This window comes from Chamaea fasciata, unplaced genomic scaffold (genome assembly GCF_029207755.1).
Source record: "Chamaea fasciata isolate MVZ Bird 193981 ecotype frontalis unplaced genomic scaffold, bChaFas1.0.hap1 SCAF_7, whole genome shotgun sequence".
NCBI classification, from domain to species: domain Eukaryota; kingdom Metazoa; phylum Chordata; class Aves; order Passeriformes; family Sylviidae; genus Chamaea; species Chamaea fasciata.
The window spans coordinates 41646425-41672707 of record NW_027094092.1 but is presented as its reverse complement, the minus strand read 5'-3'; the positions used below and the strand labels follow the sequence as shown (position 1 = coordinate 41672707).

General features: G+C 39.7%; 1 protein-coding gene across 1 annotated transcript in view; it reads right to left on the bottom strand.

Annotated features, from left to right (window-relative positions):
- NRXN3 (neurexin 3) overlaps positions 1 to 26283 on the bottom strand; it is a 980761-nt gene that overhangs the window by 684612 nt on the left and 269866 nt on the right. Inside the window, exons 6-8 of the mRNA XM_066188590.1 lie at positions 17573 to 17874; positions 12800 to 12844; positions 10779 to 10940 (exon numbers count right to left, since the gene is read on the bottom strand). Of these exons, the coding sequence (XP_066044687.1) occupies positions 10779 to 10940; positions 12800 to 12844; positions 17573 to 17874 (509 nt within the window). The remainder of the gene's footprint in view (positions 1 to 10778; positions 10941 to 12799; positions 12845 to 17572; positions 17875 to 26283) is intronic.

Genomic DNA, 26283 nt, shown 5'->3' with positions numbered 1-26283 from the left:
GGGAAAGCTTTTCCTTTGCTATATGTGGTTTTCCTCACAGTTCTTTACATCTTTGAGAAGGGTGATATGGCAGTCCCCCTTCTTTGGGAGGCTACAACCAGCATACTAGACAGTCACCATAAGGGGTTATATAGGGCAACTGCAAAAATACACATTTGATCGTATCAGCAGCACTAGGAGAACAAATTTCACTTTAGCATCTTCTCAAGAAAAACAGTCTTCTCAAGAAAAACTGTTGTTTTGAAGGCAGCCCCAAAACAAGTAACAGAGTGTGAAATAATCTTCTTTGTTAATTGTCTATCTGTTGGGAAGTTGTCCTAGCACCACTGAAGTTGAAACACAGGCTTGAAACCCATGTCAGAGGTGTGAGAGAACTGGCCCCTACATAACCAGAATAACCACCTCCTCTACCCACTCAGATAGTAGCTATATTGAGCTTATATTAGCTAAAACCTCCAAGTACCAAACCTCTAAAGCTCTACTGCACTTTTAAGTCAGTGGTTAACAATATAAGGGAAACACTTTGCTTCCCCATTTTGCTGCCCATGCAGTAATCTTGTCAGAGACTTGGAAAAATTGTGTCATCAGAGCCTGGTCCAGATTGTTCCACTGGTTTGGCTGAACCAGCTGCAAACATGAAAACAACTATTCCGCCCTCCTAGCATTTAACCTCAAATGTCTTAAATTCCCCAACCAGATCTTTTCTCTGACAGAAGTTCAGAAAGTGTCAGCATACTTATCTACTTATCTTCATGTCATGTGCAGGGCTTGAAACCCACTGGAACATTTAACAAACTAAAACAAACTGGAAAAGAAACACTGGAAGGAAGCTGAGAAGCAGGATCAGAAAGGTATGGACTCGGCCTGCCTTCTGAAAAGTCACTAGCTTCATTCCCTGCTGCTGCTGCTGCTGCCTCATGCTGGTAAGTGCATGCAAAAGCAGATTGTCCGCCTACCTCCTGCCCCAATCAGGGGAGCATCTTGCCTCTGGCTGGCATCTCACTGCATTCAGCTGGAGTAAAAAGGGGAAATCTCAAGGACAACCAATCCAGCCAGGATGTTCTGCCAAGGTTGCTGTTCCTAGCTGAGGAAATAGTCCTCTCAATTTTTCTCAGCCAGAAAGAGAGAGAGCATGTACACACACACCCCCACCCCCATTATCCTAAAGCCCGCAGGTGCCAGCAATCCAAATAAACGTAGAGCAATTAACAGAATTAACACAGCTTTAAATAGCTTGGCACACCAGATGTGGACTCCTAGCAGGGTTCTATAAAATGTAAAGTTATTACAGATAAAACCATTAATCATCTGTTCAGAGACTTGTTCTAGATGCAAAACCCATTTCACTTAAAATGGCTAATAATCAGAAAGAAAGGCAGAGATTTAACAGGAATGATTATGCCATTCTCAAGCCCCATTTCCAAATGCCATTTTTCATCTCTGCCACGTTCCCAAACCTCTGTGTTCCCTCTGCTTGCTAACACTGATACAGTAAAAATGCTTTGCCGGCATCACTCAAAAATTACCTCTCAGGGTGTTAGAAATGAGATGACACCTCTCAGCCTCTTCCATTTTGGAGAGAGGAGGTTAGTGACTTGCACACTGTGCATTTCTGCTTTCCTGGCTGCAGTTGTTACTGTTCAGTTGTGTGTCATCAGCCCCATGCAGATCACAGATAAGTGATGCTCACTCTGATGAATTAAGTCTTGAACTGCTAAGATTTGGGCTTAGGAAATATGAGCATTTGAGTTTTCCCCCTTCTGGCAATGTGAAGTCACCAGTAGCCACCATAAGCAATATAACAATCCCTTGATACTCCCCAAGACCTTTTCAAATAACTCCCATTTGCTACATCCATGTCTAGACAGCTACAGGAAGCAGGGGTCAGGGGCTGACCCTAATTCACCTCTGAGCTTGAAAACCTTGAAATGTTACTATTTCTAATGCTTCCACTCACAGAACCATAGCTCAAAGGGCATTAAACCCTGTAAATAGCAATTCAGAGGTAAAATTGCATCCTTCCACATATCTATAATAGTCCCATTGATTTGCTTAGGAATCTAGATACTATCTAGATACACTGTTAATTCCAACTGAATAAATGAATTCTGCCTGTGCAGTTTGAAAGAAGGGGGGAGACAAAACAATCCTAAAGCATAAATATTCAGTGCAACAGACGACATCAACAGAAGTAGACCAAAGCCAGAGAGCAGCAATGACAAAGAAGTACAACAGAGAGCATATCAGAGACTCTACAAAACCTGCTTGTATTATATCAAGCCCACTGCCTTTTGCATGCAGTTCAAGTAACAAATGCTGGCCATTAGCTGCCTGCCCACTCTTGTGCTCCTCACACTTGACAGCTGGCTCACTGCTACAGAGGAGTGCTGGATCTGGGAGGAGTTGTCCAGCCCACTCATTCAGCATTCAAACTTCATCATCCTTTCCTGCCTCCCTTGCTGGCACAGCTGAGCAGCCTGGATTTCTGTGGTGGGTAACAGCAGCTCAGTCTTTCCCCACTGCCCGCAATACATATGCACATTTCACAGCAGTAGTCCAACTTTCCGGGTCAGTCTGCTGCTCTCTAAGAGCTGATACTTGTGAAGTAACTGAAAGTGCCTGTTTAATACACATGCATGAAACAAAACAGTTTTGCAACTTTTCTCATGTAATTTTATTTACATTAGCATATGGCAGTCCTGACTCTCCAAAACTACTCTCATTTGTATTTCTGTCTGACAGGATAAGGATGGATCCTTAGCAATCTCTGTAGTGCAACGTAATGAGCAACAAATAAAAACCTATCTCCTATTTCTTTTTAAACCAAGATTCTACTGATCTCAGTGAACTACAAAGCCAAGTAAAGTAAAATAAGCTCATTTACTTTCAGTCCAAGATGAGCATGTCAGACTTTGGACAGCTGAAGTTAACATCACAGCTTCCATTAGGATGGGCCCACATTTGGCTAACATCATGAGAAAGACAGCCAGAAATCCTTGCCAGAGTAATCACCAGAGTATCACCACTGCTCTGCTGATGACTTTGGACTCAGCTATGTTTTTCTATCAATATATCCTGTCTTAGTTTGCTCAGTCTTAAGTGTGTAGAGATTAGGCCACACATTTTTGTAAGGATTTTTGCTTTACTACTGAATAGTTACCAACTAACTTTATTAATATGCACCAAACACAGGCTATATTGCTCCAATTTCCATTACATTTTCTGAATTTGTTGATATAAATTTAGTTCTACACCTGTAAACACTCATTTTCTGAACCACAGCACATGGCACATCCCTTGCAGCCACAGAAGCTCAGCAGGAGTTAGGTTCATTATGCAGGAAAGCAAAGCCTGATCCTGATGATCCTACTGCAAAGCAAGCACAGATGGCCACAAAACCAGGACTGAAAGTCACATGCAGACAGCTCAGTCAGGATTCAGTGGACTGCTCCCTTACTGTTGTGACATATCAGCCCACTGGCTGCACTTCCCAGTGGTGACACAATCTCTGCTGCTGGTTTCGTCCCTAGGCACGTGTTCCAGTGGAAGTTGAAGGGAGTTGAACTGGGTTAGACCCCACTTTGTTTTAGCTCCACAGATTCTCTTTAGCTTGTAAGCATGGTGGCAGTGCATAGTTCAAAGAGCTCTGCAAAAAGAAACCTCTTACACCTCACACATAGAAAGATCCAATTCCTATGTTTGCTCATAAATGCTTGCTATAGAAGGTATGCTCAGTGTACATACATACTCTATTATTCAGACTTTGGCTATTAATTACTTTTGTAAAATTTCTAATAGTGCAGTAAGTTTAGGAGTTCAATGCCACTAAAATGTTGATATGTCAATTATCTTTTAAATTAATCCTCAAGAAAATATGTGTGCTCAGGCTGACCTAGAATGCCTACAAGATCCTGTTTGCTGACTGATAAAGGTTCCAGAGAACAAAAGACTACATTATAATAAATGTGACCTTAACAAGAACCTATATTTTTTAAAAATTTGCAGGTAGAGCTATGAAAAAACAAACAAACAAAACTAAACAAACCCCAGAGGTTTTTACTTCTAGATTCATTGTGGGTAGGATTATACAGCCTTTGCTATATGAAGTGCATTAAAGAAAGAATTTTAGGAGCCTAGAGTTTTTTTCAGCAGCTGATAAAAAAACATCTCCTTCTTCTGTTCAAAAGCTGAAAACTCGAAACTCAATTCCTGTCTTTGGACTTCCCATTTTTTACTAGTTGAAAAATAATTCTAGAACTTCATTTTCATACTCCATTCACAAAAGATTAATTTCATGAAGCAATTTTAAATTGTTTTCCTGCTTAACTGGAATACTTTTCAAGGACATATGAGATAATGAGTAAATTTTCTACAGTCATGAGTACCTTGCTCTTCCACTTTTCTATGTGTCCAGAAACATTTGATGAAAGAGATTGATCAATAACTGAGGTTAACTCATGCTATTTTGCAACAAACACTCATTTAGTATCATTATGCCAGCAAAGCTCTTATTATGGATGCATATAAGCCAAGATAATCAAGTTCTTTTCCGTGCCATGTGTGAAGCAAGGCAATAATGCTACCAGAAACCTCACTTTGGTAGAGTAGGCAAGGGCTAAGCTACATAAGGAACAGAGGCTTTGAATAACCCCTTAGCTAAAGCAAAGCTGCAGCTAATACAGAAATATCAAACGCAAACCATCCGAGGACCTAAGCTTATAAGCCTTACCCAATGAGAAAACACTATCATATTTCCCTCTCCATCTATTGGTCTGCTCGGAATTCTCTTAGCATCTTGCATTCTATCATACTGCTCTCAATTTCCAGATGCCTCTGGTCCCACCTCAAAATAAAATCTTTCCAGAAATAAGTGCGGTTTTTTTCCTTATTAGCTTAAGAATGTCATCAGCAGCTACTCAAAATGCTGGCCTGCATCTCCACTGTTTTATGTTGCTGCAACAGTGGTACCTGAAAACTTTATGAAGGCTTTGTGTTGGATGCTGTGCAGATGCACAGAGAAAATGACTGACATTCTTGACTCTCAAGACACACAGTGTATTCAGTTGCAACAGGAGACTGATCACCACAGCAGCAGCAATGCAACTGGAAGTTTGAGAGTGAGAAGCAACCAAAAATGTTACAGACCTCTAGATGTGGAATCATAGGAATCAGGGTCATAATCATCATCCAGTCTATTTGGAATGCTCTGGCAGAGAGTATTAATGAGAGACCAAGATAAGAACAAGTAACATTTTGAGGAGTGGAATCATATTTAACCTTTGGCTGTGGTTCGTCTGCTTCTATACGGTGCCACTTGCCTCTCCCTTTTTTTTTCAATTGTTAAATTCATTAAACAGTACAGCTAGGAAGCAGACAAATACAATAGGACAGCTGGAGCAGTGGTACTGGATTAACATACGTGGGCAATTAATGTCATTCATGTCGTAACTTCCTCCATTGTACCTCAGTGCAATCCCCACACAGCTGAGTCTTGATTCTCCTCTTAGCCATTCCTGGGACTCTGTTAAGTCACTACTGTGGAAGGGGATCTTGGGCATTCAAAAGCTTTTGGGCTTAGGGAGGGGCTCTTACAACTACGACTTTCTCTGTCTGCCTGTTTTCCTATTTTTCTCTGCCTCCAGTTTTAGGCTGCCCTCCATCTGCACCTTTAGCCTCCTCCCAAGTGTGACACTACAGTCAGGAAAAACTCATCCCCAAACAGAAACCACATCATCACTACACATCAAATAGTCCTGAAAAAGACCTCGCTTGCAGATAGCATCTGAGATTTACATACAGCAACTGGGCACACATGAACCATTTTGAAATCTGGCTCCTACAAGTTAAATTGCAGACAGAAATGATCTAAGCTTTTGCCGCTTTCTCCCATCACAGCCAGATGGTGCCTGACCCCTGTAATAATTTCTGCCATATTCCACCCATATGCAAGCCTCACTGCTTCCATCAAGCTGTTAGTACCAATCAACATTTTTCAGAATTGAGATTTTAATAAAGCATTGATAGAAAAATGTGAAGATTTCATAAAATCTCTCATGAATATCCATTCTATAGGGACCACCTTAGGCTCTTCTAAATCATCTCCATCTGTACCATTTAAGTCCTGCTCCAAGTAAACCAAATCTGAATGGCTGGCTCCCTAACCCCAGGACATATCCTGATTCTCTCCCTTCCCTAGGATGTATTCTGATTCTCTCCCTTCCCTAGCAACTGGATATTGAAATTCCATTTTCCCCTCTTTGCCCACACAGGTAAATTTCTACCCTGCTACTTTCCATCTCCATCCTTGATTACTAGAAACTCCTCTCTGAAGCCCTTGATTATATGCAAAACACAGCTGTTTCTTGTTACACCTTTCTTGTCCTCTTTCTGGCCATACAAGTGCCATTCAACCCATGAATTAATGAATCCTTTTCCCTTTCCACCATCAATCAGTGGTTCTCCCTTTTTAACAATCACTATCTGTTAAAGCATTGTCACACCTTCCCTGACACCCATTAAAATTATTTCTGCTCAACTATCTCAAGATGTGTTCCTGCATCTTCTCCTATCCCATTTCTATATATGGTTTCATCCATTATAGGAAATACACCAGCTTCCCCCCAGATTTCCTCTAGAATGATTCATCTTAAGAATGAAGGTCCAAAAAGTCTTAGATTCTATGCAACTACAATGCAATGTCTGTGTTTCATGTCTGTATACTACCCTATTTGCATATCCTGTATGACTATTTTCCAGTCTTGTTGCCTCAGTACAGTGTCAGGTATGCTGCAACACTGCCAGGATGGCTATGGAGAAATGTAAAACAAACATGGTTCACCACACTCAGGGAAATTTTTAATTCCTATAAAAACAGAAGAAAAAACCCAACCTGAACTACACATTAAGGATTTGTATTTATGATTTAAATATATTACTGCTAGCAACTTAGTGGAACCTGTTCAATCAAAACCTGTAGACCCAAAGGAAAGAAGACACATGAGGATCTACTCTATGGTGAAAGGAGGTACTAGTAGGTCAGAAATTGTCTGACCTAAAGAAAACATTATCTAGATAATTAGATATTTAAAATTAATTTTAGGATATATTATATAGATACTACAGCAGAGGAGCCCTCAGACTGTTAGTTCCTTTTCAGGAATACATTCTTAGACATTCTGATTCCTTCTAGCCAAGGCTTACACCCTGCTCACATGAAGTATCTACCCTGCCAGAGCTGCCCCTCCTCCTCCCACCAGCCCCTGCTAACTGGAGAAGTCCTTCCTGCAGCGAAGGGCAGAGATGGTCACTAGGCATTCTGCCCCCAGCCCCTTGAACACCTGCATGTCACCTTAGAGGAGGTGGGAAGGCAATGTGCCACTCAAGGAGCCCTCTTAGCCCTGACATGAGCAAATTTCTTGTGTACTCTCAGACTGATGCAGTCTAGATGAAACACAAGAGCTTACAGGGGAAAGGCTGAAAGTTTCACCTCAAAGTCTCCATAAATCCCTTTACCTTCCTAGGAAAGTGACACATCCCTTGAGGCAGTCTTGAATGAATGCAGAGACCATTCTACTATAACACCTTCAAGAGATCAGCACAGGTCTTGGCAGGATGTTCTCCACCATAACAAACAGTGCAATCCATTCAGGGGTGTGCTGTGTCTCTGGTAACACGCAATACATAGCTAGGACTTTGCTATGAAAAAAGAGCTTCGCTCTACTAGAAAGCATAAACTGAAAGGAACAGTATTTGCTATTAGTTTACCCTACCCCTTCATCTAACTTTCTTAGCTTAGAATACTTTCGTTAAAAATCCAAGCTCCTCCAGTACTGGCTAACAAGAGACTGAGCATCCTTTTTGGCTATGAAGAAAAAAAATGTAAGCTTAAAACATAAGCTATAGGGACTGATATATGAAATACGCTGACAAGCTATACAGAAAGCCAAGTAAAGTTCCCCACAGCCAGTTCTGGAACCAGACAGACACATTATAAGTACACAAGCACTGCACTAACCCAGTTCTGCCTCCTGCAGGATCAAACTGGCTGAAATCACTACTGGACCACTACTATAACTGGGTTGCTTTTAAGCAGACGATAGCTCTAAAGCAGCTAACAAGTCAAGACATCTGCTCAAACACATCTCCTGTCATTGCCTAGTCAAGTGAAGATTACAAAGCACATTCTGTTTATCTGTTTACTTCCTCTCATTCTTAAGTGGTTGCTTGGGTTTTTCTTCTCACAGAACATTATGAGCCTGGGATTACTATGTTGGTGGCTCTTAGCACATTGTGCAAGCTAACAGAATACAAATGATTATATAAATAATAAAGCTGCTGAAGATTTTCTTGTCACTGCTTTCTTTGGTCCATTGACTTGACTTAGAGCACACATAAAAATGGCCTCTGCTAAGTGTTATGTTTATAGTATCCATAAATAAAATTAAGATCCTGATTTAAAGAGACAGTAAGAAGCTGTATCTCCTCCTGATTTCAATCAAACTGGGATGCTCAGTGACTAGGAAAATCAGGCCCAAGACTCTACAGATGTAACCAGAAGGATTTGATCACTGTATGGCAGCTCGTATTCAAGCAGCAAAGTTTCATTTCCTATATAAGATGCTCACATGCTCTCCTCTAGCATAAATATCCCTTTAATCCAGAGGTCAGGCAGGAGAGCAGCCTCAGACCCTCGAAACTCATCCTCACATCAAAGGCCTGGCACATAACATACAAACCCTGACACCATGAGTTGAGCATCAGTGGGATGATGACTTGTCAAGGCAATTTACAACTAAAACAACATCTAGCTCAGCATTGCTGCTTCCGTGACTCCTATATAAGCTTTTTATAACACTTTGTGGAGACATCAATATCTGTATCCCCATTAATCACAGTGAAAATCACAAATTGCATCAGACGAGAGAAGAAAGAAGAAAAAAGATGACTGCAAGACAGCACCAAAACTAAACTGTACCAAGTTTGGGGGTTGGAAAGAACTCATCTTTTAACTGTTTTGCTTCAGGGTTTTTTTTTCAAGGATCACTTTTCTGGCTTCTGCTGCCAGCCAACCAGTCCAATCTCTATTACCCATGTGTGAATTTTCTCAATACTGTGGATTCACTATGTGACAACTGCAGCCAGCCAGAGTAAGACAACACACTTTTCAGAACCAGCTAGCTCTTCCTGACCAATGCAGCCACTCAAGTACACCAACTAAGCAATCCAGTGTAAGGACTTAAAGACCATAGCTGCCTGTCTCAAATACTTTTAAGGCCACAGAACAACTTTGCCATGAGATGAGCACAGAATGTAGTGACAGGATAGTGCTAACTCCAGGCAGAGGTGAGATTTGGTCAGCAGATCCTGAATAATGTATCCATACAAAACTTCCCACTGTGACAAACTTTGAAAAGAAGCAACCTCTACACATATGACTGGTCAAACAAAGATCACCCCAAGTTTTGGGATAAATGGCATCTATGACCACTGAGGGACCCTCCCACCTCCCAATCCCTTCCCCAAATATGCCTCCATGGATATATAGAACTTGGACTGTAAATTAAGCTACCATGACCAGGAACCTGAGATAAGATAAAGGTGATTCTATTGTCCAAGTGTTATCTCAAGCCTAGAAGGAGGTAAACAAAGCTGTGAGAGGAGAATGTGTAACTCACAATGGACATAAAGAATGCAGAAATTATGGGCCACAAGGAAAGCAACTGAGCTGAATCAGCTTGGACTGGGCAAAAGGTAATTCTGTCAGGGGGTGATTGCGACCAATGACTCACAACCCACCAACTGAAAAAAAAACCAAAACAAAAACAAAACAAAACAGAAAGACTGAGCATGGGACTAATTAACATTAGAAGTGGGGAAATCATTTAACCAGTAGAACAAAATATGTGTGTAACCAATGAGCATTAATTCCTTTGTTTGAAAAGACATATAAACACTGAAAAGTTTTGAGAGACCTCAGGCCCCCCACCACTGAGAAGGCCAGGGTGGTCCAGAAGGACCAACGGGACACCACTGGATGCATGGGTGGTAACTATCTTCTGCCTAATCTCTCTCTTTTCTCCTCCTTTCTACCTCTCTACCTCACATTTTATTGTTCAATAAAATCCATACTATTGACTTCAGCATATGGTTTTGTTTGCACTTTAGTTCAGGGAGAGGCATCTCTGGATAACCGTATCAGCGCACAGTACACTTCATGTCCACGTGCCACAGGATTTCCACACCTCCCTTACAGCCTCATGCTGCTTTCTTCTTGCAAAATTTACACTTTTTATGCTACCTTCATTTTTCTGTTTTGTTCTATTTCTGTATCTTCCTGGAAAATTTAGATCTAACTATACTTCCAGGTGAAATCCAGAACCTTAAAAAGTATTCTAAATAAGCTTCTGATTATGATCTTTTCATCTCAAAATGTTACTTAGTAGTCAAAGACCATTTGTCTTTATAAAATGGCTATTGCCTAAGTGCCTAGAACATAGTAATGTTTTCTTCTGAAGGGCTAACAGCTTAGAGAAGACACCTCTCCTACTACCATGAGCATTTTTTCCCTAATCCAAGCACTGGAAGTATGATTCTGCCCTTAAGTTCATGAGTTTTCCAGTCTTCTGACCAGCTGAATGACAAGTTTATCTTTACATAGCTGTTGCAGTTATCAGTATAAAATCAGGCACCAGGGAAGGAATTGATTGTGTAGGGCAGGAAAGAGCGATGACTTTAACAAATTAAAAACACAGAGACAAGAATTAATTTGAAATAGTTACCTCTTTGAGGCAGCCCATGAAGTTATTGCTTACTGGAGACCCAGGTAAATCAGCAGTACTGGGGCTCCCTCCCACGTAAAAGAAGTCATCTGAGCCCAGCATGGTGTAGTCCTCCTGTGTGTAGCCCGTGGTGGTAAGGATGCCATCCACAGAGATTGTCACCTGTTTGAGGGACACAATGGACAAAGAAAATCCCAGCAATGACCTTACAATCCTGAACAGAACAACTTACCTCCCCTATAATTTTATGCCAGTTTTATTAAGGATTTTGTTGAGATTTGGTATGCTTTTTTTTTTCTTTTTTCTTTTTTTTTTTTTTTTTTTTTTTAGTTAAGTTGAGCTCTATTTTCTGGTCTGATTTTCCCACGGAGAAATGCTTCAGAATCTGCTTCTCCCCTTTCTGGTGCATCAGCACTCTCAGGCTTATCCAGCAACCTATCCATCCAGATGCTTTCCATCTATTCAGGCCAGAAAATACAACTGTTCTTGAAAGACATTTCTCATATTAGCTGATTTTATGACTAATTAGAATTTATTTTAATGATTACAGTTAGTTATGGTTGTTAGTAAAAAAAAAAAAACACTAATGAAGACGAGGTTGGTATTTTTTATTTTTTAAGTTTCTTTTGCTCACGGCACACTGACGATCATGCATTCAGGGATGGGGGAGAGGGAACTCACTTTCAATACATTATGGATGTGCATGCCATGTACCTGGAGAGATATACACCCACCACCCACCGCAAACAAACAAACAAGCAAAAAAACCCAAACAAAACAAAACAAAGAAAAAGAAAAAAAAAAAGAAAAAAGAAGAAAAGAATTTAAAAAACTAACCCATAACCAAAAAATAAGCAGAAAATAAATTAAACTTAAATAAATCAATCACACACCAACAGATGTGATAGAAGTTGGTATGAGAAAGAAAGAGATACAAAGCGTGCACACACTGCACTTTGACATGTCATGCCAATATATCTGAGGTCCAGAAAGATGACAGGAAAAAAGCAAAATAGAGAGAGAAGGAGAAGAAAAAGGGAGAGAAAACCACTTCACGCTTGCATGCAATCAAAAATAAAAATACCAAACAAATTCCATACTAACAAACAAAAAACTCAAAATGAAACAGAAATGTCCCCAAAATCTCTAACCACAAACACATGGAGGGTGAAGGGTGACAGAAGGAAAGGGTGGGAGAGGAGGAAGTGAATTTTATGTGTTTTTCTTAGATGTTGTTAGTGGTTGCAAGGGAAGATGGAGGAAAATAGATCGAGGCCAGGAGGAGATGGGCGAGTCACCAGACGTGGACATGCCATGCAGAGTGTGTACTGAAACAAACAACCGGCTGAGCTCCTGTTGGCCACGCAGATAGAGGTCAGAGAGAGAGAGAAAGTGAGAGAGAGAGCAAGAGGGAGAAGGAGGAGAGAAAGCAGAGGGAGGGAAGTGGGGGAAAATCAGGAGAAAGAGGACAACTCTGGCCAGTTTGCCTATAACAGCCATTGTCACAACAAAAGGGTGAGAGAAAAAGAGAGCTTTCACCACCACTGACTAGAGGCCCTGAAATGGTTCTGATCTAGAAACCTTCAGAGTAAAAAAAAAAAACCAAACCAAATTCAAAGCCAAGAAAAAAAGCCAAATGAAAACAAAAGCAAAAGAAAGAAATTTAAACTCAAAAACAAGGGACAAAAAAACCCCAACAATTTATCACCAGAAAGGAAAAGAAGAACTAAAGACAGAGGTGAAGAAAACAATTAAAGAAATGTCCAAACCCCATTTCCAGAAGAGCTGTGTTAGTTGCTTTTGATGCTCATTTTGCTACTCAAAAAGAATAAAGAAAGAAAGAAAAAAAAATGGGAAAAAAAAAAAAAGAAGGGGAAAAACAACATGTTTTCAATGAAATTAGAATAAAATTAAAGGAAGCTGTAAGTATAAAGGAGGGGGGAAAAAGAGCAGGTAAGGGGAGGAAAAGGCAGGTAACACACGGCAAACCCAAAAAAAGAGACAATAAGAATGATATCTACCAGACAATGTAGTTTGTTTACCATAGCGTGTCCAATGCCTGAGTGCTTTGCGGAAAAGGGGGAAGAAAGGAAATTAAAAAATCGTGAACAGAACGATTGTTAATTAAAATAACTAAAAGCAAAGATGAGTCGTTAGGGTGTTAGTACATTAGTTGGTTAGTAAAAATGACACATTGCATGAATGATCAAGTGTTAGTTTTTCAAAAAAAGGCATGGGGCACCTGAGACACACAAAGTGAGAAAGAGGACAATATGACCAGGACTCTGTGGGGAACCATGTCATCTAGACTGTAAAGAAACAGGGGGCTGCCTATTCTTCCCACCCTGGTATTTGTCATTAACTTCAACCCTCATACAACTTATCCAGACCTGAAGCAAAGATAAAACAGTGCAATACTTACTCTTCAAATGCTCATCAAGGTGCTTCCCTCAAACAAGAACCTTACTCTCAGAGATGTACACACAGAGTACACAGTTTGCCCCCTCAGCACAAACCCAACCATGACTCCCTTCTTCCACCCACCACCACGCCAGCTCATCTTCCAAATTTCACTACCCTCAAGTGTTGCAGAATATTACAACAAGGCCAGTATTTCCTTTGGCTGGAGGATACAGATGAAGATGAGTCCAAGACTCTGTGTCTTCGTTCCAAGTTTCCCAGTCTGCAGGTTTCTTTACAGCAGCTGAGTTTGTGATTTTCAGGAGAAGCACATGACAGTGCCTGTGCTTGGCTGTTTGCATGTAGCTCACTTCTGTCATCCAAGATATAGGAATTGAACCTCTCCTACTGTAGGGAAAAACGTGTCAAGAAATTGTGTAGAAAGAATTGTGTCACTTGTGTCCAGGTTGAAGACAGAAGATTGACAAGATTTAGCATCCCTCCTGTTTCACAGCATCTCTATTACACAGGAGCTAGGAGAATTTATCAGTCAGTTTGGTTGAGTAGAAATTTTTTAACCTGTCCCAAGGCACGCAAGTGCCAACTGTTAGAACCTACAATTTGCTTCTTGTTTGTATTTTAGCAGTTAAGGAACTAAAGATCTTCATAGTAGATTTTGCATTGTGACTAGCTTCAATGTTAATAGAGAAGGACAGCCTATGGAGGCTTCAAGTCCCTGTTCCAGTGTGATTGAAGTTGGCAAGAATTATCCTAAATTACACAAACAATATCTATGCTGCCTCATGTAAAAACAATCTGCTTGCAGGCTTTAGAGTTGTGCATTAACTAGGGAAATAGGTTTTTGAAGACTTTGTGGCATTGAATATGAAGTCCCAACATTATTTGCCAATGGGAATGAAATAATAATATTAATACTCTGTATTTGGAAATAAAGAGCACAAGCTCCTGAATTCTTCACCAAGGAGGCCTTACTCCCAGCAAATTGTCATTTAGTTAATTTATTTTTACAAACAAGGGAGTTGAAGTATGGGACAGGGAGAAGAACATGCTAGAAAAAAGACGGAATGTCAGCAGCAGACCTGAAGGCAGACACAGGAAGTCTGACCTTCAGTCTCCTCTGCTTCTCCTCCCACCAGGCCACACTGCCCCAAACATGCTCTGAAAGCCCTGGTAAAATTCAGCCATGATCCTATTGCTAACTAAAGGTTTCTCACAAGGCAGAAAGGGGGATTAGTTTTAACTGAAATAATAAGATAAATAAACAAGGAGATTTGCTTTGACATTAACAATCACTACTCAAGGGAATCTGTGGATTCACTTGGTTTGTCTCTAAGGAGATTAACTGCTGTGATAGTCATTTGATCTAAAAAAAAGCAGCCCTTCGTACTCTCCCAGCTTAGCTGCAAAACATTTAACAATTCCAAAAAGTACTGGGCAAAAGTCCAACTATTTAAAGTTGCACTCTAATTCTAGAAACAGCCAAAAAATTATGCAAATCCTCCTCCCCTTTCTCTTAGCCCCCTAAAAAGCAGAGGAATAGATTAGATGGCATCCTGAAGCTGCTGATAGTCCATTTAGCTGGAATTACTTAGATTTAGATAATATTCTTGGAATTTCTAAATTGTTGCTTTTAAATTTCATTTTAAAGAGAAATATATCTACCTCCACTGCAATATTTTCAACCAATTACAAGGAGACTATTGTTTTTCTTATAAAGCCTCAACATTCAAAGGCAATGTATTTTTTTTGGATTTTATGTTTGGTTTTGGAATGGGTTTTTTCAAGGAAACATGAGCACAGCTGGAAACAAGACCTAGTGAACTATATTATACTGCAATATTACAGGTGAATTTACGTCAGGAAAGACATAGAACCAATAATCTTTTATATACAAAATTATTTCAGTTATACAAAATTATATTGGATGACAACTTCTAAGACTATCATGACTGCACTGCCCCAAGGCCTGGTCAATTCCAATATCTGGACAGAGCTTTAGGTTCTGGGTCAATGTCTTAATTTTGAGACAGATCAAAAGTTAAAATGCAAGTATCCAGGGAAAAGATGACTAAAAAAAAGTCCAGCCTTATTGATGCTTATTGGCTGAACTACATTCTGTCATGTTTAACTGTAGAATTGGACCCCAAATCACCTCTGCTAATTAAATGCAATTTGATTTGAAGACAGGCCTTTCTTTGCAAAGAAGCCATCTATCTCATTAAAACATCCTCTCTCTTGCCCAGTCAAGTTGGACTCTCTAAGAATCCAGGATAACTTGGAAACATTCACAGTGAATAGATCAGGAGGCTTATAAACTTACAGTGCTGCTTAATTGGCAAGGAGCTACCTGTTTTCTAGTAATCACCGAAGTACTGCCCTGGCCTCATCAAATATGAAAAGGCATAGACAGATTTCCATTTTCTTGGTCCACTTTTGTGGACCAATTAAAAAATTACTAGCTAAAATATTAAGAAAAGAATGTGACAGTTTCCCATCCTCAGTTTTGTTTGTGACCCTTCACCTTCTGCTTCTCCAGCATCCAGACCAATCCTGGCATGAAGCAAGGATTAATTTTCCTTCTGGCACATTTGTCCACTGAAATTGATTTCAAATGAAAAATAAAAAAAGTATGATTAACTTAAATGGGCAATAAGCTCTACTGAGATATTCAAGGACCAGCTGTTCTGAAACTACCTAAAAATAAAAAAAAAACCCACATCAAATAAAGTCATATATTCTGACCTTTCGAGACTGACAAACTTAAACCAGTTGGTACATCTCTCTACTGTATTGATGGGAAAAGTTAAACAAAATAGGATCATTAAGACCCATCCACTGCATAAGAAATGAAATTTTCATCCACATATAAACTACTGAAAATAGATTGATTTTTTTTTCCATAAGTAAGAATCCTGTAGTTTCATGAAAGTTTGATGACTAATTTTTTTCAGACTCAGACATCCTAAGCATGTAGAAATACAGGGATTTACATGGGGAAGACAAAAATCTTCAGCCCCAAACCCAAATATTAAAAAGAAAGACATGAACTCCTGATAACAGAAAAATTATCCATTGACTTCTACTACTAGGGACTTTTTTTGATTCCTGGCACTGATTCTCCTATACTCACAGACACATTTGCTCTTAGCTAGTGTAAAATGTAACCACAAATTACATTGTATAAACTTATATAAAGCTATTAAAGATTGTGCTAATATTGACATTAATAACAAAATAAACAGGTCAAACTGTATTGACAAATTGGTTTTTAATTTAAAATCTTAGTTTCTAAGCTATTTCTGCTCCTCTACCAATCAGCAAGACATCAAATAGCTCCTATTCACGTGCAAACCTCATTTATCATGCAGCCAATCAGCCTTAGTGACTTATTTACCAGCTTTCAGAGCAAAGTTATTTAATTTTATCTTATCTATTTTTGTCTGGATTTATATTTCATGATAAAGGCTTCAGGATTTTAAGACTAGCCTACTACCAAATACATCACCTGATATAGTTGTCTGCTAGGAAAAGCAGCCTGTAGATGTGCAAAATTACAGTGGTAAAATCAGAAAAACTTTTCCAAAGTAGAATTGTAGGGTGCTGGATTGATCTGAGTTTGCTTGGGGTTTTTTGATCCTTCCACTTTTTCAGTCCTCACAGCAAACAGAAGAGTCTCAAGGTAGAGACAAGAAATAAAGTAGAATCTCATAATAGAAAGAAGGGGAAAAATCAAAAAGAAGAAAAGAAGAACAGAGAATCAAGAAGACTCAGAGAGACTCCAGCCAATTAATTCCAAAGCTATAAAGTTAAAATAATTACACACATACCCACCAGCCTGCACACCTGCACACCCATAAACACACACAAAAGAAAAGGAAAAGAAAATCAAAAGGCTTTCAGAATTAGAATTGTGACATCATGGCAATGCTTAAACCAATTAAAAAAACTGAAAGAAAAAGGAGAGAGGTGTAAAGCGTTGGCTGTTGGCAATAGGCTCTATTCCCATAGTAATTAAATGCAACAAGAATATTACTGATAAGATTGAATCATAATTAAGGAAATAATAAAATTTAAAAAGGAGAGCAGAAAAAGGAAAAGGGAGATGAAAGTAAAGTTATGTCACAAGTTTTTATTATTAAATCAAACTGGGAAAATAATAGAAAATTAATAAAGTGGAAATGAAGATATGGCAGGAGGGATAAATTCCCATCAACTAAAGTTTTTTTTCACTGTCCCTTAGGCACCAAGATCCAGAATAGGTGGAGAAAGTCTAGCAATAGCACTGAGCTTCCCCATTTCTCTATTACTCGCTCCCATCTGCCTGTCCTAATTAAACAAACTTCTCCCCAGCGCTTTCTCCCCTTCACCATTACCTGCCGCAGGTTGCGTGTCACCTTAACGTCGTGCCACGCGTTGTCATTGAACTTGCCATTGACCGGCTCCACAATGGCCTCAAAGGCCCCAGACCCCAGGTTAATGACCAAGGAGACTGCACCATCCTTCAGGGCCAGGTTGACGTAGTCAGCTGACTTGCCAGTGTGCAGGATGAGCCCATTGCGCTGCCACGTCTTGAAGGAGAGCGTGATCTCATCGCTGCTGCTCTGGATGGGGTTCTGTGACAGGTCATAGCAAAGGTATTCGGAACCACGGAAAGTGGCCATATTCTCGTCTCGCGCTGGAAAGGAAGGGAAACAAAAGAACATTCAGCAGTCAGCCAAGAAGAGATTTAAAGTTGTCATGAAATTTACGCATCCCACGGCACTGTCAACTGTAGAGCTAAATATCAAGGCATGCTAATAACTGTAGAGCTCCTTTTGTAATATGGCTACCAAGAGAATTAACTGCAGGCTCGTCAGTAGCAATGAATTTCAGTGCTGTGTTTTAAGTTTCACTGCAGCACTGTCTCCATAGGGACCATTCAACAGTACACAGTGGAGTCTAGGAAAAGCACATTTCAGGACTGTTATAAGATATTTCGCATCCTTTTTAGGAGAAGAATGGAAAGCTCTACTATTCGCAACACAACCACGACATGTCGATTAAAAAAACCCAACATTTCACAAAGATCAGTATTTAGATTTAGCACTACTGCCATCTGAACTTATCTTAACCTATCTGACAGAAAATTTCAGAGAGACACCAGAATACAATCCTAAAAGAGGATTGTGTTCTGGTGTGTCTCTTAAAATTGCCCCTTTCTTTCAACTGAATGAGAGACCAAGTGAACGAGAGAACCACATGAGGTGTCCTAGAGATTCCTTCTCTGAGAGCATGAGGGAAATCCACGTAAAACATTTTGTCCACAGATATAGGTAACATTGCTGGTAAACACATCTGAGAACTTTGCCTGTCTGATCACCTTATCCAGGAAATCTGTACTAGATAAGCACATCTTTTTCAAACAGCAAAAAAATTCATGGGAGAATTATTCACAGCACATGACATTAAATATTTCCTCACGAAGAAAAGAAATCTCTTATGTACAACAACAAAAGCCACTGCACTTATTTCTGAACAACTAGAAGCAGCATTTCAATACCATGAAAATCCTTTGTGTGAGCTAGAGGTCTGCTTCCAGTACGTGGGTTTCCAGTCACTCAAAGCCAGTTGTGCTACAGTATTGTGCCTATGTGACTTGAGCCAGCTGCATACCCTGATTTTATCCAGGGGATGAAATACAGGAGAGTGGTAAGAAGGCTTGGAGGACAGCTGGCTAGTGCCAGCTGGGAGGAAATGGTACTTCCAATAGAGTCTGTATAGATCCCACCCCCCACTCCATATTGCAGCACCTTCCTGACTCCCAGCTGTGAAAGCAAGGCTGAGCAGTATATAGTACAAGCAGTCAAGCTATCATTGCTTACAAATCACTGCATAAGGCAAATGCTGGTGCTATTTTCATTGGCATTAATAGTATTTTTCTGCTTCATTTTGTCCCATTTAGTAATCCTAATAAAGATTAGCCAGAATTTATTAGTACAAGACTGAAGGGAAAATTCTTGTTGTCATAGCCCATTCTTGGAAAATAACTACATGGTAAAATCTGTGTTCTTACAGCATAAAATAATGGTGACAAAACAGCTCAGTATTGCAACTTGCACATATAACATTCTCAAGTGAAATGTCTGATTTAAGTGGAGACTCTTGCAGAAGCAATGTGTGTTTGTACTTCAGTAAGTGAGCCATGTGTCCAGATACTGCTGCAAGCAGCCACCCAAATTACTCCATGCAGCAGCACACACTGGGAGCCAAGAGGCTCAAAAGCAGCTTTTTAGAAGACGACTTGTGGTCCCAGCAGACAAGCTGAGCACAAGTCAGCCTGCCCATTCAGGAAAGGCCAGCAGCATCCTTGGCTGGGGTAGCAAGAATGTGGTCAGCTGACCAAGGGAAGTGATTCTTCCCCTAATGGACACTTGTGAGATCACATCAGGAGTGCTCTGTCCAGCACTGAGCTTCCTCATATAAAAGTTACTTCAAAATACTGGAATCAGTCTAGCAAAGAGCTACCACCATACTCAAGGTACTGGGGTAGTTGATGTGTGTGGAGAGGCTGAGGGAACTGCGTTCATCCTGCCTCAAGGAGAGACAACTCAAGGGAAAACTTGAAACTGATCTCTTTAACGACTTAATGGAAGAACATAGACAAGACAGGGTCAAATTCCTCTTAGAGTTGTGCAGAAGGATAAGAGGCAACAGATGCAGCTGAATACAAAAAATTCTCATTCTATACAAAAAAAAGATGTTTCTTCTTGAGGGTGGTCAAACAGTAGGAAGGGCCTAGAGAGACTGAAATCTCCACCCTCAGAAATACTAAAAACTTGATTAGGTAGTCCTGAGCTGCCTGAACTAACTGGACCTTCTCTGAGCTAATGGTTGGATTACAGATCCTCTGCAGGTCCCTTCCAAATTATTTGGTTCTTGAATCTTATTTTGAATATATTTAACTCCCACCAACAAGTGTTTATGCTTGTGTCAGACTTAAATCAGCCTAAGCACAGAGGGCTTTGATTGACTGTAGTTCTGGAAGTCAGAGCCAAGCACTTAACAACCCTCTCCCAACACTGACAATTCCCCTGCCTAGTCACTCCTGATCCAGTTGAAGAGAATGTGCTACAAGCAAGTTAGACACATGCTTCATGTACCTGTGGTAATTACCTGTGGGTAATTCCCATCAAATAGCCAGTGTCAGTGGGCAGGAGTCAAACGCAATCATTGTGAGTGAGCCTCTTCCCTACAGCTGAAGATGTGCAACGCACTGAACACACATTTGTGAAGGGGGACACTGGAAGGTTGATTGTTCACTCATAGTACAAGACATACTAATAATGTTCATTTACACTTTCTCAACCACTTCAATGAAATCTCACTGGTCTACTCAGTACAATGGAGAAGACAAAGAGTAGATTAGATACCTAAACAGTGATTTAAGGCAACCACTGAAGATTTACCGAAACAGAGCAGAGCAAATTCAAAGAGATACTACTCCTACTTGTACCACTGGTTTTAATATAGGGTGCATTCAACTATGTCATCTGCCTCTCCCTTGTCATAGAGGGGATTCTGGACTTTATCAACCTTTGTATCCTTCCTGTTCTTGAAAGAATGTCAGGTATTTCTGTTTCATATGTTGTTATGGGATTTTTCTTCCTCCTGTGGTTGCTCTGGAAAACATTCAAATTTTCAGATCACCACACACTAAAATATCTCTGGGGTTCACTGTGAAATCAAAATTCATTCCTGTCCATGCCACTACTCATAAGCACAACTCCCAAGGTCAACACACTTTCTAAGACTGTATTTTCCAAACTGCTGATTCCTCAACAGTTTATCAGTGGTCATGTGGTTTAGCCATTTCACAGAAGGCTTCAGCAGTCAGAGCCTAATATGTGCACTAAAGAGCTTGACTGTACAATTGTCTGCAGTAGCTGGGATTTTCAAAGATCCAGATCCAAGATTTGTACAAAATTGCACTTTTGGACTTAAACCTTCCCATACTCAAGATGTAAAAAAGTCACTTGAATAGAAGCAAAACTCAGAACCTTCAAACTAGCACAGATATTTTCCTTGAATGAATTAGCCACCCATCACTTTAATGCAAAAATGTTACCCTTTTCTGACCAATCCCTAGCAAACACACCCAGCACATTAAGCAGTTACCATCACCACCACACGCAAAGCCAGTTTTGCAAGTCTCAGACTTGTATCTGCTTACAATCCAAACGAGCCATCAGCACATATCAGAGGCTGAGTGCAGAAACAGAAACAAAAGCACAGCAAACCAGTAGTTAAGCCAAGCTCCTGGCTCTTCTCATCCCTGAAGAAACCCCAGAGCCTGCTGAGCCTCAGGTCCCCTGGAGAGGGTTAAGGCCCCAGGATCTTCTCATACAGTATACAGCTATATTGCCTCTTCAGGAAAGCCAGCTGGCAATTTTAGCTTCAGTTTTTATGTGTAATGTTGTTGCTGATCCTGTCAGAAAACTTGGCATTTTGATTTATATGTGAGGAAATAATGCACAGACATTTTAATGGGTTTACTCAGAGCCACCAAGAAAATCAATAATAGAGAAAGAATTTGAGTTCAGGAGGTCCTATCTCTCCAGCCTGGGTTCATTCCAGAGGGAATTTGTGGAGGGACAAACATACATTCCCCATGACAAATACAACAATTCCATACATTGGTGGAGAGAAACCAACGTCCCATTTTTCTCTAGTCTTTCCAGGATGTCATCCCAGCTAAGGAGTAGAGAAAGCAGCCTGCACAGTTTTGGATGATGCCTGAAAAGAAACACTTCATGACTCAAAGCTGAAAACAGAAAACCCTAGAAGCATCCATTTTGCTCACAGGTGTGAAGTTTAATACTCAACAAAAGCAGCATCTCTTGTAACAGGAATTTTGGTCCCAGAAACTATAAAGAATTATTTAGAAAAATATAAAATGGGCAGTGGCTTTCCTGAAGTCTCCTGAAGAAAACCTCAAGTAGCTCTCCCAAAACCAAGGGCCAGCTGCTCACCCCTCTCACCTTCACTGCATTACAGGTGTTCTGGGAGGCAGTCCCTATCTTACTGGGGTGTGGTTTATAGTCCACATTACGTGACGGAATGTTAAAAATAATGAAAGCCCTCAGAAGTGGTAAAAGCACCTTGCCCAGACTGATGCCATTAAAACAAACCTCCAGGCTTTAGTAGTAGTTTCATAAAAAATCAGGCTTTTATTTTAGAGATGGTGACAGAATCCAGTAGTTGCTAAAAGCAGATTACTGCCACCTCCATTTATCCTTTTGCTGCATCCCTCCTTTCCAGCCTTTGAACAGGAAAAATAATACATTCATATAATTGATTTTTTTCTGGTCTAACCATTCTTCACACCACCTGATCAGATCAGTAACACCACTCATCAGACTCTCTCATAAGGTCCCATGCCTTCTCCCTCACAAGCACACTTCTGTCGCCTCAATATTCAAAAATAAATACTGGTTTTAAAAGTCCTAAAGACATTATTGAATTATTTAAATACATTGGAAATCATTTACAGTACATTCTTCAGTGCATGAAGCATCTTCAAAGCACCACCAAGAGTGATACTGATATGTGGAAGCTGTGAGAGCCGTATCATAGTCTGCATTTATATTCCACAAAGAGTAAAGAACATATAAGTCATATTAACATCATAATGAGATGACTGAACTGATCGCATTGATTAAATCTTAGAAAAAGAATATGACTACTAACCTCTACGAAATTACGGGAATTTTTTTTTTTAGAAGAAAAAGAATTTTTGCTATTGGAAAAAAAAATTGTCTGTAAAATCACAGAATGATGTTATCATGGATAAAATTAAGTGCTGAGCTGGAGTCCTACGGCAAAAAGAGTAGTCTCTTAAATGCTCACTAACTTTAAACCATTCTGGGAAATGTTACATTTTTCAGAAATAGTGTCATTTATTGTTTCCTCAGGCTCCTCATGCTCACTTACTACATCTACATAATTTGTAACTTGGAAGCAGAGAGGAATCAGCACAACATCAGAAACAGTGTGAGGAAGAATCAAGGCAAGACAATTCCCATCATGTTTAAGAGATGCAAAGAGTCCACAGCAAAGGTGAGATGCACTCAACGGCCACTGCTCTTTCAATGCCAAACTCAAATTTTGCACGTAGTGCAGCCGCTCTAATCTTATGCAAAAAGCTCTTTCACTTCACCAGTACGAGCAAAGGAAGCATTAATGTTCCACCAGAGAACGTCAAGTGCCTTGCATGAATCATGCCCTCTACTCTCTTATCTGCTACTTTACCCATTACCCTTCAAGTCTAAAGCAGAATGCTTGTTAAAAGGTCCTCAAATTTAAGCCCAGAAGAGATCAAGGAGACTTGGCAATACAATGAATGTTCAGGGGTTTTTGTCAAACCTGACTAATCTATTATTTCCCTGTGCAGCTAAGCTCTTAATGAAAACAAGAGGAAGAACTGCTTTATCTGAAGATACTGCACGAGAGCTCTGGAACTGCATGTTCCACCTCTGCTTTTGACTGCCTGTGTCCTTGGATGATGCTCTTTGTGCTGGCTCCAAAACAGAGCTGACCTGTGGGACTGCAAACCATGCCTAAGAGGTCCAGAACCAGCCCTGCAGAGTGACTTATTTCACCTGATGAATTTGGACCACTGCACAGCAAAGACTCAGTACAATGGAAGGAAGAGGGATGACAGTGCCTGAATCTTTAGCCCAAAGAAAGGAGAAATTTTCCCTAGGCTCTTGATCCCCAAAATAGTTGACATGTACTAAATGCATAAAGTGGTTTCCATAGATCACTGTCACATACCCGTGGCAGAACTAGTAGCCTGTTAGAAGCACAACTGCCCTATATTTCTGAAGTATGCGCTATCGAATATACAGAGATATATATATTAGAGATCTTATCATCTAAATATATAAATATGCACCCCAATGAAAAGCTATTTTGCTTGTCCATTCTGGGAATGTCCTTTTCACTCAACAGTATATTGCAGTCGTTTGACAAAATCTCTTCTGAGAGGAAAAGACGTAAATCAGTTATACCACACAAAATCTCCTACTTAATCCACATATTGAGTATAGACAGATATATTTTAAACTAGTTTTGCCAATTATATGATCCACAGGTTCCCTACTCATTCGCTGAACCATGTATTGAAGTATCTGAACTCTTCCAATACTGCACACAAAACAGCTGAAAAACACAGCCATAAAAACCTTTTAGCTAAAATGTTTTGATGACAAAAGTATTAATACTACAATAATGAAAATGAATAAATGACATGTCTGCAAAAGATTATAGCATATGTCTGGTAACATCATTATTTTAAATTGCTCATTAAAATTGATCTAAATGACAAAGTAGAGACATGGAAGTCAGAACCTCAGCTTTTTATCCTCAACTCTCTCATTGATTCAGTGTCCAACCTGAGGCACTTAATTAACCTCGGCTGTACTATAAAGATAACAAAAATATAGGTTAAGTCCTTGAAATCTATGGGAAAGGAACACTCTATGAGTTTAATAAAACTCTGAAAATCAAGAAATGTTCCACATCTGTGAGGAAAAGCCCTGTACCAATCCAGTGTATATGCAACGTACAAAGTGTCCTGAGCATCCTCTTCTCCACCTATTTTCCATTGTTTGCTAAATACAAACAACTGTACTGTTATCAGTGTGTGATGCTGCATTCTCTGTCAAAGAAATTATAAACTCCAGGTATTGGTCTGACCATGGCACTATGTACTTAGAGCTGTGCTTGTTCTTTGTCTTCTGATTAGCTGACCATAGGGACTAAAAAACCAATTCTGTGACAATGTCTTCCTTAACCCAAAATGGAGTTGAAAAATTTTGGTTTACACGTCCTTAAAAATATATTTCTTTAAAAAAAACCTAGAGTTCCACTTTAAAATGAAAGCATGAAACATGTTCATTTTGAAATGAATGATGCTGAATAAATCAATTTTTAAAAATAATTTGCCTGAAAGAATTTGATATAGTCATATAAATTCACAATTTGTTTTGGTTGAACAAAGTATACTTCCTCTTTTCATTTCTCTGAACAATTTTGCTACTCTCCCTCCTAGTTCCAGAAGGCAGAGAAAAAGCAAAGTATTGCTACAAATTTTGTCAAGAGATATGATGATGATTTGCTGTTCATAAGACCTCCTCTAGTTTCCTCAATGCTAAGCATGGGTGAGGGCAATTCCCACTGCTGCTGTATTTACCTTTTCTTATGTTTTTATTTCACTCTGCAATTTTTATAGTTTTCTTATTTTCCTGCTGCATCACTCTAAAACATAAGGATGTCAGTCACTGAAATCACTGAACACATCACCCAGTAGAAATGTTTCCTCACAGGCTGAATGTTCAGCAAAGTGCAAGCTGACAAGAGAGAACATCACAGTACCATTACCATAAAGTTCCAGGTGTAATATATTCACCAGCCCTGCTCTCACTGATGTGTGTCAATTGCTGGGTTGCATCCTGGCCCATCTAACCCTCTGTGTAGAGCACACATGACAGCACAGGTAAGTGTGTAAGCATACAGCTGAGCTCTTAATTCACCAGCTTTTCATTGATGTATTCTTGGCCAAAACTGCTGTTTATTTACACAGACCAAACCAAAACCAAACCAAACCAACAAACAAACAAAAAAAAACCCCAAAAAACAAAAAACAAAACAAAACAAAAAAAAAAAAAAACAAAAAAAAAAAACAAAAAAAAAACAAAAAAAAAAAAAAAAAAAACCAAAACTACACCAACTGAAACAACTTGCAGGCCAACAACTAACACCATATTCACTCCCCGAAAGAGATTTACTGTTCTTCAGCAATCTGAATCCCAGCTGCAATTCCTAATTTCTCACTACCCTTACTCTTCAAAACTATTAAAAATCAGAAGTCAAACACCAAATATAATCTTGATTGTAAGCATTTAGACCTGTTTATTACTGGCTGCAGATTCAAGAGCACTAACATTCAGCTATTAAAATGGTGCACCTGGCATCCTTACCACACTGAAGACAAGGTCTCTCCAAAATTTCCTGACCTTAGTAAAAAGTCAGACCATTAGAAAGA